Source organism: Rhododendron vialii, chromosome 6a, assembly GCF_030253575.1.
Source record: "Rhododendron vialii isolate Sample 1 chromosome 6a, ASM3025357v1".
NCBI classification, from domain to species: domain Eukaryota; kingdom Viridiplantae; phylum Streptophyta; class Magnoliopsida; order Ericales; family Ericaceae; genus Rhododendron; species Rhododendron vialii.
The window spans coordinates 20019571-20037878 of record NC_080562.1 but is presented as its reverse complement, the minus strand read 5'-3'; the positions used below and the strand labels follow the sequence as shown (position 1 = coordinate 20037878).

The 18308-nt window shown below is 38.8% G+C and overlaps 1 protein-coding gene and 1 long non-coding RNA gene across 3 annotated transcripts; both read left to right on the top strand.

Annotated features, from left to right (window-relative positions):
- Positions 1-4802: 4802 nt before the first annotated feature.
- Positions 4803-17811, top strand: LOC131330897 (uncharacterized protein At1g21580). Of its 2 annotated transcripts, none has more exons than XM_058364648.1 (10): positions 4803-9457; positions 10319-10511; positions 10627-10777; positions 10903-11002; positions 11393-11467; positions 14985-15069; positions 15262-15532; positions 15627-15669; positions 15746-15849; positions 17119-17811. In XM_058364648.1, the coding sequence occupies exons 1-10, from the start codon at positions 4918-4920 to the stop codon at positions 17611-17613; spliced, it is 6057 nt and encodes a 2018-aa protein (XP_058220631.1). In that variant the 5' UTR covers positions 4803-4917; the 3' UTR covers positions 17614-17811. The 2 variants fall into 2 exon arrangements, with proteins under 2 accessions (XP_058220631.1, XP_058220630.1); XM_058364647.1 differs by having other exon boundaries at positions 10903-11035.
- On the top strand, positions 11550-14650 carry LOC131330898 (uncharacterized). Its single transcript, XR_009201282.1, has 2 exons — positions 11550-11646; positions 11712-14650. It is a non-coding gene; the product is annotated as an uncharacterized LOC131330898 (long non-coding RNA).
- Positions 17812-18308: the final 497 nt, after the last annotated feature.

The following is an 18308-nucleotide window of genomic DNA, read 5'->3' as shown; positions in this document are numbered from 1 at the left end:
CACGGTCTACGAGGAGTCGCGTAGGAGAAACTCAAAGAATTATGGACACCAACGTTAGTTTGGATAAGTGAATGTGGTTGTATCCTTAATTGTTTTGTTGAATATGTGTGAACTATGTGGAAATCATTGAATTTATGATCGTTCGTTCGTAAGTTAAGGGTTAATGGGTATGGGTTATTCTATTGAGCTTTTGTAGCTCATGGTGTTACCTTTGGTGACCCTGACATATTATATTGGTGGTGATGCTGGTATAATGTGTCAGATCTTATAGATGAACAGGGTGAACTCTACACCTTGGAAGCCTTTGAAGCCGAGGAACTGGCCAGGATGGAAGAACAGGCGGAGCAGTAGATAGGAACCCTAGTTCCCTCCCTTATTTGATTAAAAGTACTTTTGTAAGATTTATGATGTAATATTGAGCCAGACTCTATTTAAGTTTTCAATGAAATGTCCTTTTTAACGCTCCCAAAATTCGGGGCGTTACAATAAGTATGGGTTTTGTTTTGTAGAGAGATGGGAGGGAAGTGGAGTGTTAGTTCTAATAGGATTCTAGTTAGGGTTTAGATAGGAAGGATAAGGAATTAGTATGGATGAAATGTATATCTAAAGTATAATATATATCATATATATTTAAATGGGTAATATTAATTATACACCTAATCATGTATTTTACTTAATTAATCTAACTAATTATTGAATTGGTATTTAATATTTCAAATTTGTATTAAAAAAATAGGGCAAAAATCCGGGTCGTTACTAGTGTTAAGTTGATTTTAGTCCATGTAGAGTGTCTGAGTTCAAGACTTCTAGGCAACCTTTTCTTTTGAAATGTTTTTTCCCCAAAAATAATACTATTGTAATAGCCAGGTTTCGAACCAAGTCAAGTAGAATTCAAACCAACCACTTTGACAAAACAATTAACATGCATTATAAAGTGTAAAGTAGTAATATAAAGAAACATTTCTATCATTGTTGTTTAACCCTAAAAATACGTAGGGCACCACCTCACAATTTAATCTTGGGCATCCAAATTCCTTGGGCCAGCATAGCCTACCGGAGGTTGTAAAATTTTTCTTTACGGATTTTTGAAAAAAATTAGCTCAATCTGATATCGGTAAGGGCTATTTCCTATGAAGTATGAAACAGACCTTATCGATATCGGATTAAGTAATTTTTTTCAGGAACCTATGAAAAAAAAAAATTGCAGCTTGAATCATCTTTGTAGGACTCATAATAGGACCCACAAAAATAAAATAAAAAACCATGAATTTCTTGCGAGTACCAAACAAAGCCTTACGTGGCATTTTCTATCCAAATTCCTAATTTCTGTTATGGACTAAGTAGGTAATAGTATGATAGTTAAGGGGATGCAATCGTCAAATTGGTAGTTTAGGGAACAACTAGAAAAAGAAGTGCATAACTTAGGGGATAAAAGCAAAAAAAAACAAAAACTCTAAATTCATTCACGATTTTGTAGTATTTTGTACAGTAAAATATTTTAGGCGGCCGCTATTCGCAACCAGTTTTTTTCTCCATGCAAGCCACTTTCTTCATACAACCAACCACTCATTTTTTAAAAATAGAATTTACTCCACACAACTAACTAAATTTACCAAAACTTTCCTTTATACCCCTCCTCTCTTAAAACCCGTAAACTATCCTAAAAATTATACTTTACAACAAAATAAGAAATTTTAAATTAGAACTAAAACTCCCCCCCTCCCTCTTCTGTCCCAATCGACTTCCCCCCACTCAGTTTACTGTTATCTCCTTCCCTCCTCTGAGTCCTCTCTATCTCCATCGTCATCACCATGAAGCACCGCACCACCATCGCCTATGAACACCACCATTTTGAGAATTTTTCCCAATAATAAGTTGAAGATAAGATGAGAAAATTATTTTTTGTTGTGAGCTCTGTGAGATTAAAAATGCAAACCCATTTCTATGTTAGTTCACTGATTTGGGCAAATCGAACTACAATATGAGTTGACGATGAATAGATTTCAGTTTTTGAATGTCGAAATAATTAACCTTTAACGACATTTAAATACCGAATTTGTTAACCATTTATGTGAATTAAATAAAGCCTGTAATTATCAAGCTGAAACAATGTAGGTAAAAAGTTAAAAAATGAAAGCGAAGTACTGTATGAAATTGTAAATTCCGATTGACAGAAACCGAAATAGCATAAAATATTCAATTTTTGAATGTCAAATCCAAAACAAAATTTTGGAAGATCAAGTTTACGTATCCAGCAGTTGGCGCACTTTTTCAAAAATCTAAAACCGAAATAGTTGAAATTCTCATAAAATATTAAAACAATACATGCTTTTTGAAAAAATAATTTGAACATGGTAGAGAGATATTCATTTCGATTTTGAAAACCCTTTTGGTATCAATATTTACGATCTGTAAATACCGAAATTTTCTAATATATATGGATTTAATAAACAGTATCGTTTTAGAACCATTGTACTTGAGAATAGTATTTCAGTTTCTAAATCCCGTAAAAATACACTATTTTCGACCTTGAAAATCCAAAATTCTGGGTCAGAAAAAAATTACAAAATTTCATACGGGTAGAACCTCATCACGCAATTTCGGTTACCGACCAATACCGGGATTGGTTCAAAAAATCGCTAATTTTGATTCAAGATAAACATCCGAATCAAAATCTCGAGGAAATGCAGACCGCTGCGGGTGACCTACTAGGCTATGTCACAGCCCTTCGGCATCTGACTCGTTACGACTGTATAGCGGGGCATGTACGAAATGCAAACGACCCGGATACTTCTGAAATGGAAAAACTACTTTCGATGGGAGCTGCATATATTCAGCTCTTTACGAAGGTACAATGTCCATCACAACTTTTTTCTCCACCAGTGTACAATTATTTCCGATCAAATTTGATTCCATTTCTATCTCTATATCATCAATCGGTAAAAAACCTAGAGATGTGTCAACATTTTTCATTTTCGATGGTAGGAGATGAACCTTCCATTGATACAATAGTCATTCCTTGCTATTGACATTGAGATAAACAAGGGAGGAATTGAGAGATGATGAAGATAGAGAGAGATTTACAATAGTTTGCTATTGACATTGAGATGAGCAAGGGAGGAATTGAGAGTGAGAGAGAGAGGAGTCGATTTTTTTCTTTGTTTTTTTTTTGAAGAAAATAAATTATATACACCGACAGTGTAAATATTTGTTCATTCAAATCAATTACATTGCCCTATGTCATCAAAACAGTGGCCACCAATTAATAGAATATGACGACGTGGCACAATGTAATTGATTTGGAGAAAACAAATATTCACACAGTCGTCACACCTTCTTCCTCCTCTCTTTCCCCTTCCTCCCCCTAGTGTTTAAATCCAAATGGGGCAGCGGGAGGGGAGGAATTAGGCCTTGCCTTCAGATGTGGTTTCCTTTCCCCTACTCCACCCTAAATGCTTGCCGTCTGCATTGCTTCGCTTATTGGGTTGTAGCAGCGAGGTCGCCAATGGTTTCTTTTTTTAGTTATTTCAGCTTTTGGTGGCTGTCGTGGGTCTCTCCCTTTTGGTGGAGAAATTCTTCAGTGCCGAGTGGATACCACGTGGTGTCTGCTCGGTGCATCCGAGCAGTTCATTTCGGTTTTGGACGGCTCGGATTTGGCGAGAGAAAAAGGAGAGAGAAAAAGGAGAGAGAGTTTAGGGGTGAGAGGAGAGAGAGAGTGTGTGTTTCAATCTGAGCCGTCCAATACACTTTTGGACGGCTCGAATGTACCCACTCGGGCACCACGTCAACCGGGTGACGTGGTACCCACCTGACACTAAAAAATTCTCCTTTTGGTGGGGCTTTCTCCAGTTAGTTTATCCACGTCGGCATTTTCTCTCGATCTGGTTTTTCCAGACCGGGGCAGTGGTTAGTAATCTGAAGTTTGGTAGTGAGTTTGTGGTTCTGGATTGGTATCCAGTCTCGCCGTGTCTATGAGATTTGCTAGCTTTTGCCGTCTCACGTCTAGAGCTCGTTCTGACAGCAGGGGCTCACATTAGAGTAGCGTCCAAATGTTCGTGACAATGAGGACCCGTCCGTTGGCGTTTGATTGTTGGCGATTCATGGTCTTGTGACAGGAGCATGCCAGCGATTTTGACTTTGTTGGGTAGCAGTTGCCGGGGGATTTCCACTGGTGTTTGTTGGGTAGCAGATCTGATTGCTTATCTGCTAGCGTGTCGAGGTTGTTTGGTATGGGGTCTTGTCCTTGGATTGTTTCCTTGCCGTCGTGGTTTCTTGTTCTATTTTTTTGGAACAAGTCCCATCCTAGATGTAATGGATTTTTTTTTTGTAATTTATAAACTGTTATCGTTGTGGAAAAAAAAAACAGAATGTTCACGGTTTGGAAAGGGAGGAAGGAGATGAGTTAGGGAGTGTTTCGGTTTCTTGGAAAAAGAACTTTTAGAAAAAGAAGGTAATTTCAAACTCAAAAATCATGTATTTACGCAAATAATTTTCCTACCAATATAGATCTTGTTTGATAGATCTCATTAAGATCTTTTAAACGGTGCAAAAAAAATTGAAAAAATATTTTTCATTATATTTGAGTTTGAAATTACGTTCGTTTGAAAAAAAAATATTTTTTTAAAAAGTGGAACACCACCTTATTGGGTTGTCTGGGCCCTGGGGAGAAATTTTGTGAAGGGTTTTAACTGGTTGGGTTATGCGTGGAAATTTATAAGGGCAATTAGGTCATTTCACACTGGAGTTGTATTTTGCAATTAATTGGAAATTTTTTAACGGATTGTATGAAGAAAATACTGGATTGCGAATGGCGGCCGCCATATTTTAGCTCTTGTTCACCAAGCCAAGCATGGAAGACGTAAAATATAGTGGGACAGTTTTGGAGCCTGGAAAGCAAAGCGCCTCTTGACGCAGACGATGGAGCAGCCACCGCCTTTCCTCGACCACCCTCCCAGGTATGTCCCTCTTCCCCACCACCGTCCTCCACCAAACCACTCCGAAGACATCAATTTCTACCCCCATCTACTTCCCCCTCCCCCACCACTACCACCGCCGCCGCCTTATAATAACCACCAATCGCACTTCCCTTTCCCCAATCACCCCCGCCCGATCGAGGACCATCTTAGAATCCCCCCCTCCCGCCACCTCCTCCGCCCGCCGCCGCCTAAGATTTTCGATAAAAACTTTGCCAATTCCTTCCCAATTTCCCGCTCTGACTCCTCCTGGATGGACCCGCCTAGGGTTCCGCTCCATAATCTTATCCAATTTGATAACCCTACTAGTCATGTTCCAGATTCTAGTCTTAAGTTTAGAGATGATTTCATTGACGACGTTGGATTTAAACCTGATCATGATGATGAAGAATTCTTAAGGAATAATACCAATGATGTTGATACTAGTTATCGTATCCGCCGTAACCATCTTTACGAACCTCATTCTAGCGGATCTTCTAGGAACTTTGCATTTGGTGATTCACATTTTTGTAGCCCTAATAAAAAATCGAGAGATTATGGGTCAACTGTGGGAAGTTATCAGTCTTTTCGTGGTTTCGCGATGGACAATGATAGGATTAGGAGTAATGGTAGTGACGAAAATAGGCGATGGGTTGGTCATGCTCGGCCGCCTTCCAGAAGTTCATCTGATGCTTGTCCCATGGATGGTGAGAACAAAGCTTTTGATAATTTCAGTGGGCTCCAAATTGGGTTCTCCAGAAGGGTGCCTAATGTTTATGATTCTGGTAAATTTAGGGGTAGTAGAGAAGGTAACCAAGAATTTCGTCAAAGTCGCAGAAAGGAAATAGAGAGGACGAGTGCCTTACGCAGGATTCAACTTCGTAAGTCTACTAAGCGTAATAGAAATGGTGAACAAAAATTTCCTGCACTTTGCTCTAATGATTCAGGCCCCAGTACCTTTAGAAGTAGAGGTCCCGTTGTTCATACCGATACCAGAGTGGAGCCAGATGGAGAGGGAAGCCCAGTGGAGCTTGATGTGTCGTTCAAATCTAATGCATTGGTAGCCAAGGCTATTGTGGCCTCTCCAAGTTGTGGAGTCAAATCTAATAGGAAACTCCCGGGGCCAGAGTTAGACCATTCAAATTCACCACTAAGCAAATCGAACAGCTCCACAAATGGTTTTGATTGTCCCGCTATTTCTTACAAGAAATCAAAGCAGTCAGGGGGGAATATTAAGGATCCTGGTGGTCGAGATGTGTGTGATATTTTTTCACAACCTTCTTCACACCACACATTGGAGTTACCTGGAAGAAACAATATGAAAGAGCCTTTTTCAGATAAGGGTGTCGATACTATTGGCTCAGTTGGGACATCTTCACTTGGGGTTAAGAAGAAGGAAGTCAACTCATATGTATTAAGGTCACTGGCGATGGACAAAAATGTTGATCTCGTCAAAGAGAATAGATCCCTTAGTGGTCCACCCACAGCCTCACAGGTTGGTGAGGACAGTATGCATTCAAGAGAGCAAAATGCATCAGCTGGTATGGTTTTGGTGCACAATGTTGATATGAAACCTTCTCCAAATGAAGTAACTGCGTTCCTGGATCATATTATAGAGAATTATACTGCGGGGTCTATAGTTTCAGATAAAGATGGAAGTGAAGTTGATTCTGGTGGATCTCATGTCCAGAATAGTAAGACAACAAGAAAAAGCTCTACCCGTCCTTTTGGTTCTTCAAATCCTTTAAAAATCAATGTTGACGAGGGTACTGTCATAGCAGATACATCAATTGATTTGCAGACCATTTCATATTATGCCAGGGGTCCAGCTGAATTACAAAATGGAAGTGATTTTACTGGTAGTGGTCAGGTGGGTGATTTTAGCCACAAGATTGAACCTCCTGTATTTCTTCAGAATGGTTTCTTAAAAGGACAGTTAGAGGCTAACAATATTTCTAGTCCAGAGGAAATCAGAAGTGATGGGGTTCCTGTCAATTTACTCACCACTGTTAGTAATGTACATAATGATTTGAGTTCCGACAATGGACTTCTTAGAGGGCAACTGAAAATTACTGTTTCAGACACTGATGCTGTGGGCACTGATTCCATGTTTAATGAGGCTACTGTAATGGCAGGAAGTGTTGATGTGGAAGGATTTCCTAGGGCTGTTCCTTTAGTTGAAAGCAAGGCTATTGTGGGTTTAGAGGAAACCAGTATCCAGGAGGGTGTCTCTGATGGATATAGCTCCAATGATTCTGCAACTACCACCTCAGGTTCTGACAATGGTTCGAGAAATTCTCAAAGCAAGTTTTCCTTTTCTGGGAATGGTTACCTTGATGATACTAGCAAGGAATCAGATCCTGATAGTGCCACTGTATTGCATGAGAATGTTGCCTTGGAAGGAGCTCCAAAAGCCACGATGCTAGTGGGAGGTGATCTACATGCTGGTTTTGAGAAGGGGTGTACATCTAATAAGAGGAAAGATAGCAGTCACCGTTTGCCAAGTCCAAGCTCATGTGACATGCCTGAGAATCCTGTAGGTACAACTTTGAGTTTTCCTGCCATGGATCTTAATTTTGCAGAAGAGGATCTGCTGGGTGCTGGGAACTTTAGTGCTGGCTCTCAAAGCTGTACAGACAAGGACGGGATTGTGCGTGGTTACAGTCCAATTAAAGGTTCAGTTGACAATGATGTTTCAGGAAAAGGAAGTATCAGGATTAGCCAATATACAACTTCTTCCAAGTATACAAAGAAGAGGAAAATCTCTGCACCAGTTTCACCTTTGCCAATGCTGTCTGAGACCCAGGAGGAGAGCTCTAATGCTGGTACCTTCACTTCGAGTGTGAAACTGCCTTCACTTAGAGACATGATGTGTAACATTCACCAAGAGGATTCTAGATTTCCATCTTGTTCAGAGTCTTGCCCTGTGTTGCTTGAAAATTCTAAGGCAGGAGCCTCATTTGAGGCTGTAGCCTTTGTGGGAGAGGGCCGTTGTAATAATGTTTCAGAACTTGAGCAGAACGAAAAAAGTGATCTGGTTATGACCATAGAGAATGCTTTTGGTAACGAAAAAGGAGGTAGGGGTAAGTCTGTGGAGGAGCCTGGAGTGCTTCGAACAGAGATTGTTCAGCAGAGAAGTCCGGTAGAAATTCAAACTCTAGACAGAGATCAGAGCCTGCCTTTTAAAGATGTGGAATGTGACGCTGATTTGTTTGTTAAGAATGGTTTGCCCTCTGTCTTAAACACTCTGTCTTTATATGAACATGATGACAGTGTCCCCACTTCCGATTTGCACGATGCAGTCATGGAGTCTGCACCTGATAAACTATTCAACATGGACACTAAAGGAACACCATCCACTGCCACTGCATCAAAGATTGTCAATACTGAAATAACACTTGGTCAAGTACTGAATGACAAGGGTTACGTGCATGAAAGAAAACAAGATGAAAAGCTTGTCCTTGAAGATCTTTTGTCGTCAAACTTGTTGAATACATCTCTGCAGAATACCACAACCGACAAGAAACCAGGTCATGCAGTGGGAAGTGTTTCCTCAAAAAACACTGAGGTGGGGCCTCAGGATGCTAGAGAAACAACTGATGGTTTGAATTCTATGAATAACACGAGAAAGAACCAATTGGCTTCAGTAGTCCCTAGCATTTTTCCAGGTCATTTGTTAAAGAAAATGGCCCCGTCAAGCCACAGAACAAAACCAAGAACGTGGCATCGATCTACGAATCCCTCTGCTTCGTCTCATCTGGGGAAAAGCTCATATCCAAACCCTTTTCCTCCACAAGGGCAGCAGGCTTCAAACATCGGAAAGGATCAAACTGCTGCTTACATTCGTAAAGGTAACAGTCTTGTGAGAAAACCTTCTCCATTTGCTGCTCCTACTGTCTCTCATGGTTTGACTTCATCTGTCTATCGGTTGTACCCTCTGATTGTAAACGAAATAAAGGAAAAGACAGGACCGGACGCTACTCTTGAAAGGTCCAAAACACCACCATTACCCTGCAGCACCAATTTATCAAATTGCATGATCTCTTCACCATTGGCAGATCCTCCATCAAATGGTTGCTCTGAAACTGACTCAGATCCATTAACACGAAAAGTAAATGCGGACGTGTCAAAGGTTTACCATGATGCTCCAAATTCTACAGGTGCTAGTGAATATCAAAATGGTCAAATCAACAACTCTGTGACCCAGAGTGTGCAAGATGATATAAACTCAGTGTCTAGGGAATTGAAGAAGATATTGTATGTAAAGAGAAAATCAAATCAGTTGGTTGCAGCTTCAGGTTCTAGTGATGTGTCTCATCAGAATGTTGACAAGACTGACGCCCCATCCTCCAGTGGTTACTATAAAAGGAAAAAAAACCAGATCATCAGAAAGTCGTTCAAAATCACTCAAAAAGTGGGCTTGCCTGATGATATGTTAATCTTAGAGGGGAAAAAGGCTCTACCAGTTATTCAAAGCAGTTCTAGTGGAGGGCGGTCTGGTAAAGGTACGATTTCGGAACTAGTTCATCAAGTGTTGCTTATTCTTTTGGTTCCTAGCATAGAAGCAGGCTTGCAGTGACGAAGTGATTCATTAATTTGGTCTTTTCTATGTGAGTAAATTATAGATGCGTCATGCAATACGGACATGATTTTTGTGTGCTGTCTTCATTGAATATCTAATACAAATGCCTTAGACGCTCCATCCTAGTTAGTTGTCAGTATTTGCCTGTTTCCTGGTCAATTGAGATGAGGACACAAAAACACCGAGGTTTATGTTGTGCAGTCAACTATTGCTTAATTCTGACCAACTGCTGTCTGCTGTTGATTTGACGTATGTTGAAGCACTGGTCTCATTTATCAGCATTGTTGGTCACACTTGGTGGGAAATCATGTTTCTTGGTTGTCCCACTCCAGGGATTTGAGATTGGCAATTTTTTTTTTTTAAAAAAGAGAGATTATGGTAATTGAAGAATTAATGCTGGATTTTAATTTAGCTAGTTTTTCAATGTGTGTGTTTGTTCAGTCATGCTGTATGTGTTATTTGATCTGTTTGAAACCTGGGGATCTTAACATCTCTTTAATTGCTGTTCTTCTTGTAGTTAAAGCCTTAAAGGTACTTTGGCAAATAGTAAGCTTCCAAGATGACTTACCTTTTAGCGGGTTCTATTGTTCACTATCAGTACAACTGAGTCATGCCTTCTAATCAATCACGACTATTGAATATCTATGGCTAAAACATCCCTTAAGTTCACTATGTTTACATATTGCATCTGAGGATTATAGTGTGTTGTTCTGAGAATAATTGTACAGTTCCATATGACATGATCAATAGGTAGGCAAGACTTAGGCAGGTCAACATTTTACAGGTTTGGGAAAGACGTATAAACCTTCAAAATCCTCATTGGTGTGGACACTACGTGGTGCACAGTCATTAAAGAAAGACAATACATTGATACATCAGGTGTGGCCACACCTTTTTCCGTGGAAAAGAGCAACTTACCGGAGAAGTTTAATGCATGCATCAGCGTCCACTCCTAATACTTCCTTATCTACAATCAGGTATGTTAGCATTTAGTTCTGTTTCTGTTATTATTCTGTTGGCTCCATACTTTACGTCAACTCCACATGTTAGACCCAAGAAAATAATGGATGATTCATGATTGTATTTGTTCAGCCGGAAATTGCTGCTTTCGAGAAAAAGGGAGACTATTTACACAAGGTCTACCCAGGGATTTTCTTTGCGAAAATCCAAGGTATTAAGCGTTGGTGGGGCTAGTTTGAAGTGGTCAAAATCCATTGAGAGGAAGTTAAAAAAGGCAAATGAGGTTAGTGTGGCACTATTAGCCTGGAATTTCCTTTTTTAACTACTTCGAATTTTAACTGATGGTTCCTGCTGGAAGGGAACTGTTTTCAATCTACTTAATTGGTATTGACTTCTGTTTTTTTTTAGGAAGCTACACTAGCTGTGGTTGCAGTAGAAAAGAAGAAAAGAGAACAGAATGGTGCTGGTGTTGTTACAACTGGAGCAAAAAATAGAAACCGTTCTTCCCGTAAGTTGGTTCATAGTATAGAGCTATGCCCAGGTATGGCCATTAAATAGTCCTGGAGTGGCAGATCCATTTTTTTCCCCAGTGTTACTTGAACTGAACTTTGTGAGAGAATGAATACTTGTCAAAACAAAATGTGATAGAACGACTGCTATCATCAATTGTGGATTGAATGCTCCCTTCTCTACGTGTGGTTTACAAGGATATGCTCCAGTGAGTATTGAACTGGAAAGTCCAAAAATTAAGCAATATCAAACAGTTTGCTATCGTGAAGTCGATATGTTTGCATCTGATAGAACCTTCTGGCCGTGTGTTTTTGACAAGAATATTGAAGAATTATTCTTGATATTGCTGTAATGCTTTAACTTTCTAAAGTATCTAAATACGTCACAGGAGAGCGTATATTCCGTGTTGGTTCCGTCCGATACAAAATGGATCCGACAAGACGGACACTTCAGAGGATTTCAGGTGCCCTACTAATTCATTTCATCGGGCTTGAGTTATATCTATATTCTTTCTAGTCCTCCTTTGGATGTTATGCCCCTAGGGTATGATAGAACTAACACAGCTTAAGTATCTACCGTTTTTAGGGTTAATTTCACTGACCTCCCCTGATGTTTCTGACTAATACAGAGACCTGCTCTGAGGTTTCTGAAATGACACTGAGCTCCCTTACTTTATCTGACAATTGACAAACTCCACAGAATCTGAGGTTTCTGAAATGACACTGAGCTCCTTTACTTTATCTGACAATTGACAAACTCCCCCTTCTGTGGTGCTGCCATGAAATGGCTTCGATGGAATCATGTGACCTCAGGAAATTTAGTATGTCCAAATTACCCACCACATGGCTTCATTAATGTCACATCAATACCAAATAACAGCCATCACCAACCACACAAACTCTCACTAATTTATGTTCGTATAATCGTATCACAACTCACACATATCTAGACTTAAATAATCAGATACACAAATAGCCACATACTAATATCAAAGGAGAAGCCTATGGTACACATCCCATTTAATTTTGGTGACAAGAATTTTGGTTATAATTTATAAAATAATGTGTAACCAACACCAAAAAAATGTGCAAGTTTTTTGTTGCTCGGCCCAATAAATGTATAACTAATATATCAAAAAGATATGTGTAGCTACTAACTAACCTAAAAGATATGTAACTATTTTGGGTTACCCTACACCTCTATTCGTACACACAAACATGTGTACCAGGCATGGAAAAAATGCGTGCTATTTGTACCATATATACTTCCATGGTATGCTCCTTTGCAAAACACACACTCAAAAAAACATGTAACATTTATATGTTACACCTTGCTTTCTCCTAATATTGTTACTACGTTAGGCTCCATAATAATCAATCCATGGAGACCTGAACAGATCAACCCCTGCAAGCATTTTTTATTTTTTTTTGTACTTTTCCCACTGGTGGACAATTCCAATTTTAAGATTGGAATTCCCAACTGTGTTCTATTAGAATAAGGTATGCGTCAAATACTGCTCCGAATCCAAACTCAGTCGTTGCGGAAATCTGATGGCATTATCGGAAAATATTCATTATACAGAAATAAATGGAAAGTGTAATATAAAAAACAAACTATATGAAAAATTTATCTTGATTGCGAGGTTACGAATACCCATATAACTTAATTTGTTACACAACTATAGTGTTCAGGGTGCATTTCCCCTGAACTAAATGGACTATAGGCTAACGGCAATAGTCAAGTTGTTTCTGTTAAATGATATTTTAGTTGCTTAGCAAAATAATGATATTTTAGTTTATGTATGTGAGGAGAATGACTTGCCTAGAAATTCGTTAAAACATGGGCTGTCTATTTAGTTTACTGAAAACGCACCCTCAGTGAATTAAAAAATTGAAAAGATCTCAATGGAGCGTACCAAGATGCACTACACTCCGTAGTGCGTTAGTGCACTACAAGAACCCCTTGTCCAATCATCCTCAAAAATTTTCTTTTTGTAAGACCAAATTGAGATGTGAAGTGTGTGATTGTGGTAATGCTCGTGGGCTATAATTCAAACCAAACAGTTTTTTTTTTAAATTATATTTACCCTTAGTGAACTTTAAAAAGTTTTTAGTGGTAATTTTTAACTTTTCTTTCTCACCAAAACGAATCAATAAACCTCATAACCAAACCAAACCAAACCAAACCGAGTTTTATGTCCCAATCACTTGGGGTCGGCTAAAATCAATAAACCCCATATATTTAACAATGTTCTAAAAGTTGCTAGGCGCTAGTCGGGCAATCAGCCACCTTCGAGCTTTGAGGTCTAGTAATCAGCAATTAGTCGGCGCATACCAATTAATAATTGGCGATTAATCAGCTCATAGCAATTAGTCAGATCTAGTAGAATAGACCCCGCCAACAATTAATTGCCGATTAATTTTGATTTTTAGAACACTAATATTTAATGCAAAACTATCATTCACAAAAGACGAAATTTAGAAAAGTAATCAAATAATAAATCACTGTGCTTCTCTCTTTAATGTGTTTTGCATCCAATATGTTTTTGTTGTCTTTAACTTTTTCAATTCTTGAGCTCTAAGAAAAATACAAGAGACTACATCAAAATGATTAAAATATATAAAAGATTCACCAAAAACAGAATCAGCCAATTGAGAAAAGTAAAAAAGAAAAGAAAAAGGAACGCTCAAACAAAATCTTACTTGCCCTTCCAAAAAAATCTTAGACATGAGAAAACTACGAGGTCCGAATTACGTACCTGTTTTTTGGTCTTTACTTTGAGGGCACTCTAGTCATTTTGCCACGATATTTAACACCGTTTGTGAGACATTTAATAGAATGGGGAATCTCATTAATGAGCGAAATGATGCAAGAAGTGTTTTTAATCCTTGGCTTCATCTTCTTCTTTTAACCCTTGTTCAAAAACCTGACCAGCCACCTCTTCCTATCCTTCCAAAATCAGCCGCCACTTGAATGCCCCCTGCCACCACACTTCTTTGCCACCACATTTGCCAGTTCCTTATTTTCCGTTTCTTTATTGGATGCTTTGGAAAGGTTGTTTGCACACAGCTCCTCTTCCTTTGCAATTTTCCATCATTGATAAAAACCATTCAAGGGTCCGCTTAAAAAAAATCAGTTCTTAGAAAGTTGAGATCTCCCATTCTCCCCATCATTTTGGACTCAGGAGCCAGATCTAGGGTTTGAGATCTGGGTCTTTGGAACCAGCTCAGCAGCGACGGTGGCGGCGTCAGCCAGCAGCTTCGGCCTTCAGCCTATGGCGGGAATGAGCTCAAGTTGGTGCGGCGGGTCTATCTTGAGAGTTGCTCTACCCTTACTTGGCCTCTCCACTTGTTCACTCCATCCATCCTCACGAGTGTGATCGATGGGTCCAGCTCTGGCGTTTTGGTTCCAGGCGACTTTTTTGTTTTTGTTTTCTGTATTTTTTTTGTATTTTGGACCTGTAGTGTCCTTTTTATTTTTTATATATCGAGTTTATGTTTGGTCCAAAAAAAAATAAAAAATCTACTCTTCATCTTCAAAACACCAACTATAAAATTATGCTGTAATGTTACCATATTCATTTCTGATTCGCACAAAGCAAGAAAATTATTCTGTAGAGTTACATATATGCAAACTGCAAAGGAGCGAGAATAGAGAAAAAGAAGCAAGCAAGAAGAGTATTCGCACAGTAGCAAACATGTATTGCAGAGCAACTTCTTGTTTTGTTCAGCTTAGGCTGGCTTTTTTTAATGATAAATCAAAAATTGTAGAGAGTTGATTGAAATATTCATTGGAATTACCACATTGTAGTTCATTAAGCGAACTCCTTCAAACGACTATTTGTCTATTGTAGTTGTTGACCTCAATGTTCACTTTTATATTTTTTCCTGAATGATGATATCTGGACATATTTAGTTATGAGTATTTTTCTCGTTCTTTTATCTAGAATTTGCTTATTAGTACTTCCATGTGCTGTGTAGACGAGGAGTCGTCAAACTCAGCTGCTCTCCAACATGGTGCAAAGAAATCTGCTGTTCCAAAGAGGTTACTGATTGGCAATGACGAGTATGTTGAGTTATGTTTATGGTCTACTCCAAATGCACAAAATACTGCTATAATTGATCCTGAACATTGTGCATTGAATATGATGATCTAGTAGGGGAAAAAAGAGAGTAGCAAGTAGAGAACTTTAAACTCTCGCTTCTAATGTGGACAATATCGAATTCGTTGCATATAAATGTATTTTGCTACTGGCAGGTATGTACGAATTGGCAATGGTAACCAGTTAATTCGAGATCCGAAAAAACGAACGCGAATATTGGCAAGTGAGAAAGTACGATGGAGTTTACATAATGCCAGACTGCGGTTGGCTAGAAAGAGGAAATACTGTCAGTTCTTCACGCGGTTTGGAAAATGTAACAAGGACGACGGAAAATGTCCTTATACTCATGATCGCTCTAAAATCGCGGTTTGCACAAAATTTTTGAAGGGTTCATGTTTGGATATCAACTGCAAATTGACCCATAAGGTGTATCACTTTTCTGATAGATTCAAGATGGTTGATTGAATGGATTATAGCCTGTCGTTTTGGTTTTACCTTTATTGTCTTTTCTGAAATGCAGGCCATTCCCGAAAGAATGCAAGATTGTTCTTATTTTCTTCAAGGTGGATTTGCTAGCATATTTACTTGAATTCCATTCAGGTTGCCCAAAACACACATATCTGACTCATTTTCTGGCAGGTTTATGCACCAACGAGAGTTGCCCTTATAGACATGTCAACGTGAATCCAAATGCTTCTATTTGTGAAGGTTTTCTCAGGGGCTATTGTGCTGATGGAAATGAGGTATTTCTATAATGTAGTTGTCAGATGCCATAAATGCTCCCTCCTTCCCGAATCAATGGTACAAGTTTTTCGTTTTGAAAATCTCCCATGGTGTTTGACCCTAGTTGAAAAGTCTAGTATAAGATCTTCCATTATCCAAAATTATCCCCTAAAGAATAGCTCTGAATGTATTCGAAGTGAGAGCATAGGGGCATTGGGACAGGGAATTTCATGGGAGTGGAAACTATGAATTGGACTTATCTTTTATGTTCTCATAGTAGGTTTTTTTTTTTGGGTAAATCAGCTTGAAATTAAAAAGAGGCTAACCGAATATACAGCTTACAAAGGGCATATCCCAGGAGGAAAAGAAAATAAAAAAGGAAAGAAAATAAGATAAATTTTGCCTACGCCAAGTGGCTACATATAACTAAGTGAAACACAATGTTTTCAATCCATCTATTAAGAGGGAAGGAAAACATCGACAAGATAACCAAGTGTTACGTGGATACAGCACAAAATATTGTAACAACAAAATCTGGGCATAATGGATACAGCATAGTGGAGTACAAATCACAACAACTTCAACACTCTTGAGACTTCCAAAGATGAACTCCTGCCTGATGGGGTAACCAAGTTGGTGATAGAACTAAAAGTAGTCAAATCATGCATTGGAATGAGCTCATGAACCTTTGCGTTTGGATACAATACCACATCAACTGTATAAGACCAGCCAAGCGGACTCAGACCATCTACACATAGCAACTTCTCACGTAGCTGTTCTTGATATCTGATACATGCCTTGGACCTGACTGAGCTGTTCTTGACTCGTAATTATAAATCACCACACAGTTCCAAGCTCTCAATCAAAACATATCAGAGCATTAAATCTAGGGACGTCCCCCTAGCAAAGGAATAAACATTCCAAGGGACATCCCCCCAAGGATTGGCATCTCATAGTAGGTTACTATTCAGGTATCATTTAGGATTATTGCTGCTGATCATTTTTTATCTGTTGATTTGTCAATTTTGCTCAAATAATCTGGCACGGTTCTTAGTTAGAGGCACTATTGTCTTTTTCTGTTGATTTTGTTCAAACGATGGGCTGATTCAAATCATATCAATTATTTGCACTTAAAGTGTTTGGTGAATGTTAATGTTGTTTTTGAAATTAGTATGAAGTGATTAATTCCTACTGTCTCTCCCTTCTTCTATTCCCCAGATCGAATGAACACAACTCATTGAATATAAAACTAATAAACTGATATTGTATTCGTATTTCTCAACTTACAGTGCCGAAAGAAGCACAGCTATGTCTGCCCCACTTTTGAAGCAACAGGAATTTGTACTGAAGGGTCCAAATGCAAGCTTCACCATCCAAAAAAACGAAACAAGGGAAAGAAGACAGATACTTCCAAGGAACAGAAGAATACTCGAGGGCGTTACTTTGGCTCCAAGCATATTGATACATTGGATAGAGGAACAGCAGTGTCTGGAAGGCACTCTGCAAAGGACAGTGATGACATTTTCTATCCAGAAGGAAGATTTGCTGATTATATCGATCTAGGTTTTTTTGATGAAGAGGCTGCAGAAACTAATGATTCGGCGGGCAAGAAAACGACTACAGCCTCCAGTGATGATGGCCCTATGGACATGCATCAAGATGACGATATGCTAATTAAGCCCATCAACTTGATGAGTAGAAGTATGAAAGAATCGCCTCCAGCCAGTGACAGTCCAAGGGAGACGACTGCATTTAATATTTCGGAGGAGTTGAGCTTTAGATAAAGGTTATGGAGAGGTATAATCATCTTTTTGTGCAAGTGAAGATCAATTTTGATGTCTTTTGTGTGTTATGCTAGTTGTGATATAGTGATTGTTGTTTGAAGATAAAGATGATTAATCTGAAAAAGAAAAGAACGATTGGAAAACAAAGAACAAGTTGTATATGTAAAGAAATTGAGCAATGAAATTTTATTATTGTTATGTTCGAAGGCTTGAATTTATTATATTTTAGCAATCGATTCCATTCAGTCGATTTGTTCCCTATGATTGAAGCAATTGCTAACATGCTATCATTCTTGGAGGATGCTGCATGGTTGCTTTATGGGCCGGCCAGGGGCGGACCTGGGTGGGGGCGCCCTGTTTGGCTGGTAACACATATTGTAGGGTTTTTCTCAAGCTTGAGAATGTTTTGGTGTATGTATGATTTTGGTTCATTAAAACTGTAATGGTGTTGGTTTGTATCATGATTAACTCGCTATATTTCCTTTCTAATATATGAAATGATGTTCATTTGTCAACCAAAAAAAAAAACTGTAATGGTGGTTTCAGCAGTAATTTTTATTTGAGATCAGAAAGTTCATTTAAATGATACTGGGAATGAAACTTATGATTGCTGTTAGATTAGGGTATGCCATGCCCTTTAGGTAGTCAGGACTTGGAAGTACGTTTATTTCACAATTACAAGGCAAAAGCGTTTG

Coding starts and splice junctions, on each gene's coding strand:
- LOC131330897 (XM_058364647.1), top strand. CDS start 4,918: ATGGAGCAGCCACCGCCTTTCCTCGACCACCCTCCCAGGTATGTCCCT. Junction 10,512..10,626: donor ACTTCCTTATCTACAATCAG/GTATGTTAGCAT, acceptor GTATTTGTTCAG/CCGGAAATTGCTGCTTTCGA. Junction 15,533..15,626: donor ACTGCAAATTGACCCATAAG/GTGTATCACTTT, acceptor TCTGAAATGCAG/GCCATTCCCGAAAGAATGCA.